This window comes from Salvia hispanica, unplaced genomic scaffold, assembly GCF_023119035.1.
Source record: "Salvia hispanica cultivar TCC Black 2014 unplaced genomic scaffold, UniMelb_Shisp_WGS_1.0 HiC_scaffold_138, whole genome shotgun sequence".
In the NCBI taxonomy this organism is placed as follows: Eukaryota; Viridiplantae; Streptophyta; class Magnoliopsida; order Lamiales; family Lamiaceae; genus Salvia; species Salvia hispanica.
The window spans coordinates 4,763-15,297 of NW_025951671.1; the positions used below are offsets into that span (position 1 = coordinate 4,763).

Consider the following 10,535-nt stretch of genomic DNA (forward strand, 5'->3'; position numbering starts at 1 on the left):
TGAAATTAAACAAAATGTTTTTATTTTCATATACTAGTATCTAACTGGGTTCATATTTTTGTAGACTCACTTTGGTCTCTTTTTAAAGAATCCATTTATTTCACCTACTTTGGTCACCTTTCAATTAGAATTGCAGATATGTTCAATAAAGAAAAAGTATGGGTATATTAGTTCGATAAAGGTCTCCCCAAAAAACTAGGATAATATATATTTTTTTAGTCCAGTTGATTTATTTAATTGGGAAACATACTAAAATTTAATACTCCAATGTTTTAGTATAAAGAAAATAAAAATACCAAATCTTAGTATTAAAATTCTCCATAAATTAAAATTCGGTGAAAAAGCGGCGACTTCTCCCTCTTTCCCTGCCTCGCCGCTCCACCACCGCCCGACCTCCGGCAACCTCTCCGGCGAAATTCACGTGGTCTCTAGCTTTGTTTATGGTTGAATTTGAGATTATCCCTTTTTGCGGTGCATTATGTGATAAACTGCACACAGAAGGTAATATTTCTTCTAATTTTCGATTTGTGGTGAATTAAATAGTTACATTCTTTCTTTGAAGATTTTGAATTGATTGCGTTGGTGTTTTCCTACGTGATTTGGCCTTTTCAATTTGGAATTTATGTGGAAACTTTAATTATCGTGTTGCTATAATGCGCATTGCAAATGGAATAGGGAAACGAATAATTGGATAGCTGAATTTAATAATTTGATAGCTGAATTTGCTAAGCTTGTGTTTGATTGCCACTTTTGATAGCTGAATTTGCAAAGCTTGAGTTTGATTGCCAATTTTGATAGCTGAATTTGCAAAGCTTGAGTTTGATTGCCAATTTTGATGGCTGAATTTGCTAAGCTTGTGTTTGATTGCGAATTTTGATAGCTGAATTTGCTAAGCTTGAGTTTGATTGTGAATTTTGATGCTGAATTTGTAAGCTTGTAAATAATGTGTTTGATTGCCAGCTCTATTTTCGTTAATCGAATGTTCTTTACTCAAAGGTCTTCTTTTTAGGAGCTTAGCAGCAGTTATTTTATTCCTCGTTAGCATTTAAGCGTTGACGAGATAGCTTCATGCTCGATTTTCCGTATAGGACTACGAAGGCCTCTTCCAAGTTATGTTGAGGTCATTCATTGAGTAGAAGCTCAGTTTGTTTTGCAGTTTACAAATTCGTTGTTATTTGAAATGCCAAACGGTGTTTCCCATCCCCTGCGTATGGTAGCATCAGTTGCTGTTTCGCTTCTTGGTGGAGTTTTCGCTGTTGGTTTTCTGTCCTCTTCAGTTTCCGAACGCTACACTTCATTTAAAAAGGTTAGAGTGCACTGTGTTGTATAAGCAACTTGGAGTAGTTTATATGGTGAAGTATATATCCCACCCAAATTTACACGTCTTTGTCGTTTTTGCTTTTTCTTTACACTGCTTCGCTTTCGGTTCAGTGCAAATCAAGGAATCGTGTTTAGCTATTATGTACACTTATGGCTGTTTAATGTAGGTTGCTTTTGCAGAAAAAATATGGGCGGCCATGTCGGAGCTGTAAAGCAGTTGGCTACTACGCGTGCAAGACGTGTAAAGGGTGTGGCACTATAAATTGGTCTCCACTCTATGATCCAATCTTCATAAACCCTTGTGTCTGTCCAACCTGTGATGGATTCAAGTGAGTTATTTCCTCTTCAAAAACGTCTTGTCGTGTAAAAAATTAAGTTGTTAAAGGTTATCGTTCTTATTGTAGGGTCCAACGCTGTCTTAACTGCTTGGGATACGGCTCTGCATAAGTTTTCAATATCACGGTGCTAGTAAGATTGGGTCTTTTCAATCTTGTTGAAATGGAATTCGCTGGTTTTGCTAATCGGAAGCCACACTTACACCACGAGCTAGGAATTCGTCGTGTTACCTTAGAAATGTTTACAAAATAGATGCTTAGGCAAATGTTCATCTGAAACCATGAAACATGGCCGTTGTTAGTGAAGTTACATATGTTTTCAAAGATGAACCATTGTGGTTTTGCTGTGATTTTTGGTTATAAATATGTTCACATTGATGGTAATATGTAGCACTCCAATATTTGAGTAAATGATTAATGTATAGTCTGTATTTTGGAACATTGGCTAGTTAAAGAATGTTTTATTCGTAAGTTTTATATTGAAATTGTGGTAATTTAATAAATTTGATGTCTGTTCATAGATTAGTTAATTAACATGGTGATAATAGTGATTTTGTTGTTGTGGCATTCTTGCTGAGACAAAAATCGATGAAATTGTGTTTTTATTTTATTTTTGTAGAATTTATCCCTTTCAAATGCAAAGAAGCTGTTTTTCTCTGGGAATAATTTCTTTTGTGCTTCAATCTTTCTAGTAACTTTATTTATTTATTTAGGTGGGGATCAAAATATCTGGATCGTTGACTCGTTGTATTTTATAGTTCTATTACTTTAAAAAAAAAAAGTATTCAACTAATTTTAGGAAAAAGAAAGACCCACCAAAAATGTGGATAATAAAGTGGACCTTCACGTTTGCCGATATACATATGGAGCCGCATAAATTTAATTGTTTTTACTCGATTTAGACTGGGAGATATATTTGAATTTATTCAGTTCTATATTATTTATAGGAAATGGAAATAAAATAAACACACTTATATCACGTGTTCCACAAGACCACAACACTCTCCGTACTAATTTGTGACATATAATAGCACTTTGTTTGACTTATTTTTCCTACTATTAAAAAATAAAATACATATAAAATCTAATTAAATTATTACACTACACTCAATCATATACCTAAAGCAAATAAATATGAGTACTAAAATATTTGTAAGATTGCGAGGGCAATACCGTCATTCTATCATATCAAAAGATACATTCCACCGCCATTATGCTGTCACACATTAAATAGAGAGGAGGAGAAAAGAGTAATTTGAGAGAAACATAAAATAGAAAGGAATTTAGGAAATGAATCAATAATTGAAAAATGGTTGGTGGTATAGCGACGAATAATAAAACCTTCACCGACGAAACCATTGATTGGATAGCCCGCCTGCCAATTCCACCGGATAACGCCCTGTCACTTTTATTCTTTATTTTTAGATAAATATTGATTTTATCTCGTACGTTTTTACGTTATAATCGTCACTTCACAACGTCCAAAAGATCGGATGAAATTACATCCGAGTTTTTGAAACCTATAAATCTTCTTGTTCCAGCTTGTTCCTTGATCGTCTAATCAATTACGAAGTCGTGCTTGGTTCGACACTACCACCGAATTCTCCGACGTCCAATCGGCGTTTGTCTTTCACAAGTAGAATTACGAAATTAATACAACGTAAAAATTAAATACACTACTATAATAGTTCTGAACTTAACTTTGATTTGGCTTCTATGCTTCAGCAGTTTTTAAATTGATTTCGTAAAACCGTGAGTATTTTCTTTCAAAAATTTGGGAGTAATTTTGTCCGAAAATTTTATATTCGATATTTTTAGTTGAAATTGAAATATTGGGTGGCGTTTAAAATTACGTAAGATTGATATTTTTTATGAAATGATAAAACAATGGGACAAAATTGAATATTCATTTTTTGTTTTCCATAACCCCTATTCATTCTAGGTTTAGGTAAGCTCAAACGAAAATCGAAGATCGGTTAAAAATATTCACTCACCCAAATTTACTATTGCCATAAATGACTAAAATATATTTCAAACTTAGTCATTTATTGCATGATAAGAATGATAGCGAAGTTGATGAAGCAAAAATGACAAAATTTAACTAAATTAGGATTTTGCAGTTTAAATATTTACTTTTAATTACCCATTTTTTATGATAGTACTAGAATGGTGACATTGCATGATTTTATAAAATTAAGGCGTCGTGTTTAGTTAAGTAGTATAATTAAAAAAAAAAAATATTGCTATCACCACTATGTTAATACGTATAATGAATCAATGATGGGTGGTTTAAATTTTAGTCCATTATCCTATATTTTGCAATTTTCCCTATAACACACTCTCCAAAAATAGTTGGATGTTGGATGCAATTAAAGAAACACGTGTTGGACGATTTGAAATCAATAATTATAATAATAATTAAAATTAATAGTCTTATTTAATGTTCAAATATTTTCTACATAATTATCTTTCTCGAGATATTGTAGAGATGCCGACCCTTCCGCTAATGAAGGGTATAAAATATAAATAGTCATGAGAAAATTTATGTTTTTTAAATAAAATAAATATTATAGGTTGGGAATTTACGTGGCCATCAAAATAAATACGTCGTGGAATTATTTTGATGGTTTAGGTATATATTCAAAGACTTGGCCAAGTTCATTTATTTTTAATTTTTTTGACGACTTCATTTTTAAGTCTTTTTCTCCATGGTCATGGCAATGACAAGTATGAAAAGTTGATCAAGTCATAGAAAGACTTCCTCAAGACTTCATAATTCATAATTGTTATTCATCTCAAAATATAAGGTGGTTAGGTTATACCTCCGTGAAAGATTGTCCAGCTTTTTCAGCTCATTTTGCTTAAAATAATAATAAATAAGTAAAGTTGAAAGAAAGTAAAATAAAAGAAAGAATAACGTAGGTAAGATATTCTCTACATTATTCTTCTTTTACTTTACTTTTTCTCTACTTTAATTATTTATTATTATTTTTGCAAAACAAGTGTGAAAAAATAAATGGACAATCTTTCTGACAGGAGTAACTAAGTTTCTAATTTTTTTTATCTTTTACTTGATTTTTTTGTAAACAAATATTTTTCCTGGACATATTTTCATTCTGGTTGAATCATCGAAACATGTTGAAGAACCTTTATTCAATCTGATTCAGATTTAATGAGATTCAAGTTTTAACGATTCATGAGGAAAACTCGGATTTATTGTGTTATGTTGCTTCTTCAATTCGAATCGAGAGTAATCCATTAGGAAAGACGGATCTTGTTTCATCTTTAATTAGGCAAATTAATATATAATTGATCGAACGAAAATGATTTTTTTTTTTGATGGAAATTCTAGATCAATCAACATTTATCTCATGAATAAATTTATCAAAATTTGGTCAAATGATCAAAGCTGTTGGGCCTAGGCCCATTATAAAGTTTTAATAGGCTTATAATATTTAGACCCTAATTGAATTAAAGAGCTCTTCAGCTAAACGAAGTTTCCCAAAATTTGAGAGATTAGGGTTTTTCTTGCGCCGTTGAATTGATCTGTGAAAATGATTTACGACGTGAATTCGCCACTTTTCCGTTCGTTCCTCAGCCAGAAGGGCGGCGCCTCCGACAAGAGGTATATCTCTACTCGAATTTGAAGTTCTTTAGGTTTTGATTTTTTTTCAATTTACGTTGCACAAAACTGGTTTCCGCCGGATTTGTTGCTTGTTAGTTGCTGCCTTGAATGTATAATGATTCTGTGATTTTATAAATGTATAATGATTCTGTGATTTTGTGGTTTTGTTTATAAAATTACAACAAATTTCACGAACCCTAAAATTCGAAGATTGATTGTTATGTTGATGTTTTTCTTTGTTCATTGATTGTTGCTTTATTTGGAGTGATCTAATATTGCTCGATTAATTGATTTTGCAATAAACTATGCTAACTCGAGCTTCTTGTGATATTTGCATATTTATAGAATTTTGAATTTTCCATTGATTGAATGAGTTAGAACTGTAAGTCTATGTACAAAATGTAAACTTTTTTCTTTCCTGCATATTCTTGTTTAATTAATTATTGTAGCTCCCAGCTGGTTTGGAATATAAACATATATTCCAATTTATATATTTTCCGCAATTTATCACTGTAGAAATGTAATTACATATACAGATTGAGTGATTTTTTTCTGCCAGAGTTGAGAGGGGTAATTGGAGTGCAAGTTGTACTTTATTTCTGCTTAATTTTGAATTTTTCCATGGTTATCATTGTTTGGCTTCACTTTATGTAACTTGCTTGCTTCTCATTTGGAGATGATATATGTCCTGTGTTTTATAAGGAATCTAGCAATGAGTTAGTACTTGTTTTCTTTATGCTCTCATTTAAAGATAATTGACATCCAGTGCTGGTTTTTGTAAGGAATCTATCAACCGATTTATGTATTTTCTGTGCCCACATGTATCTTTTTCTATGTGGTTTCTCTTATACTTGAAACTCATAGTTAAAAACTGTATATGACTTTTTAGTAGAACAAGAACAATGTTTTTGATTCAATAATTTAATTTCTCTGACATTGGTGCTGATTCATTTCAAAAGGAAAACTGAAGAGCAGAAGCCGAAGGAACATAGGCCAAAGGCAAATGAGAACAAACCTGTTATGAACGAGTAAGCGTGCATTATGCAAGCACTAGTTTGGATGGAGTTTCCAAGTGTCTAGATGTGCACTTTATAAGTGCAACTCTCTAAACTTGAATATCGAGTTTGTTTCTCTAGACTATGTGTAACAAGATATTGGTTTTTATTTAGTGAAGCTTATTTCTGATAAATCTACTGCCTCAAGTTCTCCGCTTCTGTTAAATGATGCTCATATATCTATATGTTATGCTTGTTCATATTTAGTGGTTAATTCCCCATCCCTTCTGGATGTTTGGTATATATCTTCCAGAGGGATTCTGAATTTTTTCCCCTCTTTAGATGATAGAAGAATTACTTTATGCTTCGTGGTTAATTCCTCCCCTTCTGGATGATATGGGTATCTATGATATGTCTACCAGAAAATTCTGAATTTTTTCCCCCCTTTACTTTGTCTGCTTTATTATATTCATGAAAATCTTGCATAGTTGCTACCTTTAGATGATAGAAGAATTACTTTATGCTTTCACTTGTGAAAGCTTTGACTTGCCTGGTGAAGTTTGTTGTGGGATTTACAGTTACATAGTGAATGTTCTCACAAGATTGACACTGTAAAAATTGTGAAAATGGTCACAGCAGACAATTAGGGGTCCACTAATCAGAGAAAAAAGGCTTGGTGGTGGTTGTGAAAAAGGTGGTGTGTGCAATGTGGTAATTGAGTGTCTTCCCATGTGAAGTTGAAGACTTTGAGCTTCTTTTTTTCCAAACCAGAAAACCCTTTAGAATTCACCATCAATTAACCCCTTTATCTTATGTACCCCCCTCATTANTGATGCTTGCCTTTAATCACTACCACATTAATAATTTGATTTTGATCCATTCTTCGGTTATGGTTGATCTTGATTGAACAATCTGTAGGGGTGGATTGTCATGATCTATTTCAACTACTAGGGTGCTATTCATTTGTGCATTTAAAAGATGGATTGATGCTTTAATTATTTGCAAGATGCTTCGATGCATATTCTCTGCCATATAGAACTCGGATTAGTCAAATTTGTCCTTACATGTCATTATTTCTTTTTTACAATTTTTGCCTTTTTGTATTGTGGAGAATGTCGAGGCAGAGATTATAGTGTTAAAGTGTGTTATTATTGAATGTAATTGATAGCCTTTGACTTTGCTTCATCTCTAAATTTAATTATTCTTTCTCGCCCATGTGATGTATGTGTACGTTGGTTCTTTGCCGACTACTTTAAGTGCATTAATTAGATAGGATTAACTTAATTATTTCCCATTACACTGCATGATCTATATTAATTAGTATGTTATGTGTAGCAATCGATTTATTTAAAGCCTAATTCAAGATGATGCAAAAAGATAGCCAGTGCAAAACTAGAATATAATTCAATAATCCAAAAAAATGTCATAGGCATAGTTATATTTTTTTCTTGTACTTCTACATATGACAAAAATATCGAATAAATTTGGGTTTGTTACTTATAACTCAGCCTCCAAGATGGTTGTATTGATTTTGCTTCTGTACTGTGATATATAGTTATATAAATCAATGTTTACTACTCCATGTCCGTGTAACATTTAATTTATTTCACTCCACGTGATACTCACAAAATCATTTATTTACATAATTATTAGATCATTCATTGTAAATCTCTATTTGAAGACATGTTTAGCATATCTGATCCCACATAAGTTTATAAGCACATTCCTCAAATAGAGCTTAAAACACTACACTCCAATCCTTTTAACATAATAGAAAAGGTCATAATTTCGGTTGTTCAATGGAATCAAGAAATGCAAAAGCTTTTCTTTCCAAAGCAAATCACCCTTTTCTTCCATTGCATTGTTTCTCTCTCTTACTTAAACAAATTTCTCTTCCCTTTATTCACGCCGCATTCACTACTTCCACAACTAGACTTCCCAATCACCAAGATTCCTTCTTCTAATTCTTCTTCCCCATTTCTTCACCATCTCCCATTTTTCTATTATTCCCAGAAATGTCTGAGCTGTGCATCTCCAAGTCTCATTTTTCTAGTCTTCTCATCTCTGACTTCTTCATTCTCCTCTACTCCTCCATTCTCTCTCATCCCCTCTACTTCTCCTACTTCATCTTCTTCTCCCCCTACCTCCTCAAGCTCCTCTCCTTCCTCTCCCCTTTTTCCTCACCACTTCCTCATCTCCCTCGCCTTCCTACAGAGACTGCAGCTCAACAAAGATCACCATCCCAATGAAGAGCTCCAAAGCTCTGAACTTTACGAAATCTTCTTCGGCCCTCCATCAATGGCAGAGGTGAGGGGGAGTTACACCAGACCCCCCAAAAGATCCCATTTTGGAGCCGATTCCGCTGCCGGGCCTCGCCGGAGAAGCTCCGATCGCCGCCGCCGGAAAATTCAAGACTCCGGCGATGGAGGAGGAGAAGAGGCTTGATGATTCAGTGATCATGAACGGATCGAATGTGGTCGTGTCGAGATCAAACTCGCCTCGAGCTGCGGGTCGATGAGGAGGGAGAGGGGGTGGAGGAGGACGCTGGCCGGAAAACTGTTCGAGGAGAGGCACAGCGGAGGAGGCGGTGGAGGAGAGGGGATGGACTCGCTGTGGAGGCGCACGAGGTGGATTCGAAGAAGAGTGGCGTTGGGAGGAGAAGGAAAGTTGATGTGTGGAGGAGGAAGAGGATGAGAATGAGATACAGCTGTGTTGTTTGCAGGCGTTGAAGATGTCGGCGGGGAAGATGAATCTTGGGGTGGCAAGGCCGAACTTGTCAAGATTTCCAAGGCGATTAAGGGGATTGGGTGGTTGCATTTGCATAAGAGTAGCAAGAAGGTTCATAACAATGCTTTATCATAGATAGATCTTGTTCATCTTATTTAATAATCTACTTTGATTTGATTTGTGGTATATACTACTTGTAGTTGCATAACATAGTTGTCGGTGTTTGTGTTTTCTTGATGTTCTTCTTTTTAGTATGGTTTATCTCTCGATCTCGTTTATATTTTAGTGAAATTTCTACTTATTACTTTGCTATGTATGTAGGAGAGAAAACAATTTTTTGTCATAGGATTATTAGCTATTTCCCATGTTTCTATTGATTCGGGAGAATTGATGTTTATTGACTAGATGGAACAACATAGAATAATAGAAATTATATAAGTTGCTTTTATTGCAATAAAGAGAAAAATGACTTTTACTATGAATTCCTAATAACAAATATGACAAGCTTACAATAAGATGGAAAGAATATTATGCCATAGGGATATAATTAATGCTAACTAATTACCAATCCCAAATCGAGATCAATTTTCAACCATTTTAAGATCTGTGTAATATAATCGCCAAGTTTAATATATTTTAAATTTAAATAATTATTAATTAAATTAAAAGGTATTAATCGTCAAATCCTATACTAGAATTATAACTAACTATTTTCTCTCTCCTCAATCATCTCAAATCTTTAAATTTACGTAACTCTCTCAATTTAAATTATTTTTTCGAAAAAATATATCAAATTAAAGATAATTTAATAAGGATTCCAATGAGATCTCAATTGCATATGTTCCGACGATATTCGGTGATGAAATTTGATAAATTATATTTCAATTTTCGCATACGCTGATAAAGAACTATTTTCAACAAATACAACAAAAAATCTCAATATATTATAGAAAATCTCAATATTATGCATGTCAATCTCAATAAAAAGTGTTGATATTTTCTGTCCTTATGTTGATATTTAATATCATATTGTTGATATTCGTAATACACAATGCGATATAAAAAAACACTAACTAAAATTATCATATGATAACATAACGACGATATTATCCTTTTGCTGATATTTTGTCTACTATTTATTGAGATTTTGTGAACTTTAATCTCATCCACTCATTTTAAAATCCAAGGTAGAAGATTACTTGATTTTGGATTAAGCGCTATAAAGCATTAGAATAGGACCTTAGGCCAAATTCGAAATTAGTGTTATTTTAAGGGGAAGAAAACACGTCAATACTATTGGGATATTCAAATTTTATAGCCAAGACACTAATAATACTAAAATGTTTTTCTTTCACATAATACAAATAAAACTACAACCAAATGCGGAGTATTCTTGCAATTTCATAGTAGTAATTTTCAAGTACTCATCACCTTGTAAAAATTTGATAGTAAAGTACTGAAAAAATTTGATAGTAACGTTTTTGACTTTTTGTTATTCCAAATGACACAGAATATTAAACCACCACTGTGATA

General features: G+C 33.1%; 2 protein-coding genes across 2 annotated transcripts; both read left to right on the forward strand.

The window, feature by feature from the left end:
* Nucleotides 1-469: 469 nt before the first annotated feature.
* On the forward strand, nt 470-2,096 carry LOC125198348. The gene is made up of 4 exons (XM_048096710.1): nt 470-501; nt 1,157-1,306; nt 1,501-1,649; nt 1,725-2,096. The coding sequence occupies exons 2-4, from the start codon at nt 1,181-1,183 to the stop codon at nt 1,765-1,767; spliced, it is 318 nt and encodes a 105-aa protein (XP_047952667.1). The 5' UTR covers nt 470-501; nt 1,157-1,180; the 3' UTR covers nt 1,768-2,096.
* A 3,021-nt stretch (nt 2,097-5,117) lies between these two features.
* Nucleotides 5,118-6,469, forward strand: LOC125198350 (wound-induced basic protein). The gene is made up of 2 exons (XM_048096711.1): nt 5,118-5,280; nt 6,240-6,469. The coding sequence occupies exons 1-2, from the start codon at nt 5,210-5,212 to the stop codon at nt 6,310-6,312; spliced, it is 144 nt and encodes a 47-aa protein (XP_047952668.1). The 5' UTR covers nt 5,118-5,209; the 3' UTR covers nt 6,313-6,469.
* The last annotated feature ends 4,066 nt before the right edge of the window (nt 6,470-10,535 follow it).